This window comes from Psammomys obesus, unplaced genomic scaffold (genome assembly GCF_907164565.1).
Source record: "Psammomys obesus unplaced genomic scaffold, mPsaObe1.curated_primary_1811, whole genome shotgun sequence".
Classification (NCBI taxonomy): Eukaryota; Metazoa; Chordata; class Mammalia; order Rodentia; family Muridae; genus Psammomys; species Psammomys obesus.
The window spans coordinates 20101529-20106621 of NW_026596125.1; the positions used below are offsets into that span (position 1 = coordinate 20101529).

Below are 5093 nucleotides of genomic sequence, written 5' to 3' on the forward strand. Positions count from 1 at the left end.
TAGATAGATAGATAGATAGATAGATAGATAGATAGATAGATAGATAGATAGACAGATAGATAGATTTATTTAAAAAAAAAACCAGTTCCTGTTCCTTTGTCATACTATATGATTCTTTTAAGGTTCTGATAAGACCATCTAGAAAAATCATCATATTAATTTTTGTCAAATATTAATTTATGTTAAATAACAGAAAAGTCATATTTGTAGCAAAAATCTATTGGGTTTCAGTCCATGGTTGTGTGGATCCACTCCTTTAGAGGGTAGAATTTTTTTTTTTTTTTTTTTTTTTTTACTTTGGGCTCTGGCCAGGTCTTCCTTTCTCTGTGCCACAGTTTCCTATTCTCATGAAGGAGGGGATTGGACAATTGGTCCCAAAGAGGTTTCAAAGCTCCATAGTTATTCCAACTTCAGTAGCAAAACTGTTGTTATTTTTTTTCCTTCTGTTTTAGGCAGAATATGAAGTTACTCCAGATGAAAAACTTGGAGAGAAGGGGAAGGAAATAATGACCAAGTACCTTACTCCAAAGGTAAGAATCCTCTCAAACGTCTCATTGGGAGGAATGGGAAGCCTGCCTAGGAATGTAAACAGCCCTGACATACAGGTCTGGTGGGCCTGTGGTTTCCAGAGTGCCACAGTTTACATCTTCACTCAGATCATATATCAACCTCACAGCCAGAAGTGGGTGGTCCAGGATAGGACTCACATAGGTTAGGAAACCAGGTGCCTTTTAAGGATCCTCTTACTTCCCACTGCACATATTTAGACAGGAAGATGAGTGTCTCACCAAAATTTGGGTTGGAAGTGCCCAGAAGAAAGGACTCAGCAAGAGGCAGTTCTAGTGAGATGATGATGGGGGGCATGGCCAGAAATGACCAGGAGGGAGAAGTAGATCAGACAACTTAGAATGGGCAATCGGTGGAAAACTTGAGATAATATGGGGTTATTTTGAAGCATGTTCTAGAGAATACTGAAGGATCAGACTCTATCCTGACCTTAATACCTATCTAGTTGTTAAAGGAATCAGAATGGCACTGCCCCCATAGGCGAGAGAATCTGAATTTTGTAGTATCTGCTGCCTTTTTAACTTATTTTTTTTAATTCACTTTACAGCTTCATCATAGCCCCCTCCTTCTCTTCCCAATACTGCACTCACACTCTCCCCCCCATCCCCCATCCCTTATTCTCAGAGAAGGGGGTGGCTCCCCGTGCCTACTAACCCACCCTAGTACATCAAGTTGCAGCAGGACTAGGTGCATCCTCTCTAACTGAGGCCAGACAAGGCAGCCCAGCTATGTGAAAGGAATCCAAAGGCAGGCAACAGAGTCAAAGACAGCTCCCACTCTAATTATTAGGGGACCCACATGAAGAACAAGCTGCTCATCTTCTACACATGTGTAGGGTAGATCTTGGTCCAACCCATGCATGCCCTTTGGTTGGTGGTTCAGTCTCTGTGAACCCCCATAGCCACAGATTAGTTGATTCTGTAGGTGGTCTTCTGCTGCCCTTGGCCTCTCTCTCTAGCTTCAATTCTTCCCCCAACTCTTCTACAAGATTCCCTGAGCTCTGCCTATTATTTGGCTGTGGCTATCTGCATCTGTTTTTATCAGCTGCTGGATGAAGTCTCTCAGAAGACAGTTAAGCTATGCTCCTGTCTGCAAGCAGAGCAGGGTATCATTAATAGTGTCAGGGGTTGGCTTGAGACCTACTATAGGTAGGTCTCAAGTTGGGCCAGTCATTGTTTTGCCATTCCCTCAATCTCTGCTCGATTTTTATCCCTGCCCTACTTGTAGGCAGGACAAATTTTGGGTCAAAGGTTTTGTAGGTGGGTTTAGTTCTCTCTCCCAGCCTTCTCTCTTCAGTACTGATCCCCATCCCTGTTTCCTTCCCTATCCCTCTTCCACCCAGTTCTCTCCTTCCATCTACTATAGATGTCTATTTTATTTTCCCTTCTGAGTGAGATGCAAGCATCCTTCCTTGGGCTCTCCTTGTGACTTAATATCTTTGGGTCTGTGGATTGTAGTCTGTTTATCCTGTATTTTATGGCTAATAACTACTTATAAGTGAGTATATACCATGTGTGTCTTTCTGAGTTCCTCACTTAGGATGATATTTTCTAGCTGCCTTTGACAACATTATAGAGAAACATACTCTTGAGACTCATAATTGATTGGTGTTGAGACTAAGTGATGGTTGGGGGCCACTCATCTGTAGTGTTCTGTTCAAGGCTTGGGCACATTGTGGAAGAAAGAGTGAAAAGAATGTACTATCCAAGGGTAGGGATAGGGTGTTGTGGAACACTGTCTTTTGGCATGACATGGTTGACACAGTTGTTAGACTCTTTGGTTGGTTGTTTGGTTGGTTTATTTTTTGAGACAGGGTTTCTCTGTATAGTCCTGGCTTTCCTAGAACTCACTCTGTAGACCAGATTGGCCTGGAACTTAAAGAGATCTGTGTGCCTCTGCCTCCTAAGTGCTGGAGTTAAAGGTGTCCATTGCCCAGCACTTGTTAGATTCTCGAACTCATAGTCACACTGTAGTTAACTATGCAAGATCTATAATAATATTGAGCTTGTCATGTATGAGGAAGGGCTCATAAAGCCTTACCCATTCTTCCTTGAGTATCTATAGTGAGTTAATAGTTGCTAGGTGAATGAGAGACACCCTCACCCAAGCTCCTGTAAGCAACCCTAATGAAACTCTTTTAGTGAGGTCAGAGGGAGAAAGGGGCAGACTAACTTCACCCATTTATTAATCTGGTCCTAGCTGTTCTATTTGGTCAAGCTGCTTTAGCTGAGTGAGTTTAGAAATACCTCCTCTCCTACCTCCATACCTCTAGTACTTGTGTGTGTGTGTGACAAAATCTCACTATTCCAGGCTGGCCAAGAACTCACTGTGTAGCTTAAACACAGACATTTAAAATGTTTTTATTTTGTATGTATGTGTGCATGCACTTATGTACGTATGCATTCACATGTGCCATGATATGTATAGAAGTTAGAGGAGAACTTTCATGAATCATTTCTCTATTTCTACCATGTGGGACCTGGGGCTCAAACTCAGGTCATCAGACTTGGTGGCAAGTAACTGGACTCACTTGGTATAGGCTATCAACCCTAGATATGAGAGCTATCTTTTGAGCAGTTCCTTATTCCCTGGGGCCAATGATCATTCTGTTCAGGCCCCTAGATATTGGGCACAATTCCTGGATGGATGTCCTAGGTTACTGATAAACCAAGTCACCACACTTGCAGGACAAAATCCTAGCCACTATTCTCTCCTAATACTTAGTACTTGTTCTCAAGTGGCTGTGTTCATCCATGACTGCAATGGCCATGTGATTTCCATTCTAAGCTCAGTGTCATAGCCAAATGTGTGACCTTTATAATTCTGCTGCTCCAAATGCCTCCTGAGTGGCCACTTCTGACATAACAAAATCTCATTTTCTTGCTTCTGCCCTGGCTCTTCCTTCCCTCTGTTTCCATCCTAACCATACGCTTCTGTTTGTGAGACTGCAGACATCATTTTTCAAAACTGGCAGAATTAATTCTGGGGAAATACCTCAAAGCAAAACCTGCTTGGTGGGGTTGGGGATTTAGCTCAGAAGGCCCTGGGTTTGGTCCTCAGCTCTGGAAAAAAAAAAATGCCTGCTTGGCTTGCTCTGACTAATGTGTAATCTGACAGTATGACCACTCTCTCTATCTTTGAGCCATTGAGTAGCACTTCCTTGTCTCATTTTATACTTGCTACCCCTGTCATCATGTGAGTGGTTTGTCTGTTAACCCACAGTCATGGCTTATGAAGCAGCTGAAGGTGGCTACTTTTCTGGTTTAACCACCATGTAAAACACAGCAAACACTCAAAGTGTGTGAACAAATGTCTCAAGTTTAGAGGCAGTGCTGCTAAGGGGAGGAAGTATCCTGTGGGATGACTGTGGCAACAGCTCCCTGGCTAAGCTCCTAGTGTGCCAGGCTTCCTGGGTGCTCACAGACAGGGCCTGCAGAGCTCAGAACTCATGCTGCCAGCCCATGGAGTCTTTACCACCATCTACCAAGGCATCTTCTACTGCAAGGGTACTAGCCTGATCCTACTCTCCATTTGTACCACCAACTAGGCTACCACTGACATGTGTCTGGTCCAAAATAATGGAAGCTGAGAAGTATTACTTACTTGCTGTGTCAAGCACTAGTTCAAAGTCCTTGTTATTTCTATAGAAGCTCCATCTCATTGCTGAGGAAGGGGAGTCTTGCCAGATGCCACCTCCCAGGCTACATAGCTAGAAAGTAGCAAAGCCAGGACTTGAGTCCAGTCTGGTTGATCCAGGAGTTCTAGATCTTTCTCTTGGAGCACCATTACTCCTCTTAGTCAGTATGCCCTTCTCCTGATCATCTGGTGAAGATAGTTTTCTTTGTCCCAAAGGGAATAGGCTCTGTGGCTTATCGCAGTTTAGGGTGTCAGAAATCACTGGGACTGCCCCTCTCTCTCACCTTGTTCCCTCCTTTCCCTCAGTCCAAGAGCCTCTGTCAGAAGGCCCTTATCTGAGCCCTCCAGGCTCCTACCTCTGTTCGTGCTTCTTGTCTCCTAGAATCATGAGGCCTGGATTCCCTCATCAGTTCAGATGGTTTTATATGTACCTTGATGCCTGCCAGCATATTTTTTTCCTTAAGTACTCCTCAATTTCTGAAATTTAAACTACACCATCTGCTGTAGTCCAGGGGCCTAGAGGAGACCATCTCCTGGATTGAGTGTTTTCCTGCAATTAATTTTGAACTGCCTTTTCAGCCTTTCCTGGAAGAGCTTTCTCAAAAAGCCTGCTTCACTTTTCAGTGCTTCAGAGGAGAGCAGAGGGCTGGGTGAGGGCCTAAGCTAGTGGCTGATGGTGTCATTGAAGCCCCAGAGCCAGTACACGCCCCTCCCCCAAACTAAATCATCCTTACCCTTTGCTCAAGATGCAACTCAGGTGCTATCCGCAATCTTTCCAGGCCCATCTCAATATTCAGGTCCCATTGGTCTTTATCCCTGCTGCTTTAAGAATACTGCTCTCAAAAAGAAAGAAAGAAAGAAAGAAAGAAAGAAAGAAAGAAAGAAAGAAA

The 5093-nt window shown here is 43.8% G+C and overlaps 1 protein-coding gene across 4 annotated transcripts in view; it reads left to right on the forward strand.

Moving 5' to 3' along the window:
* Positions 1-5093, forward strand: part of Grk5 (G protein-coupled receptor kinase 5) — a 183921-nt gene that overhangs the window by 133920 nt on the left and 44908 nt on the right. For all 4 annotated transcript variants that reach the window (XM_055591554.1, XM_055591555.1, XM_055591556.1 and 1 more), the window contains exon 4: positions 453-530. In XM_055591554.1, the coding sequence (XP_055447529.1) occupies positions 453-530 (78 nt within the window). The remainder of the gene's footprint in view (positions 1-452; positions 531-5093) is intronic.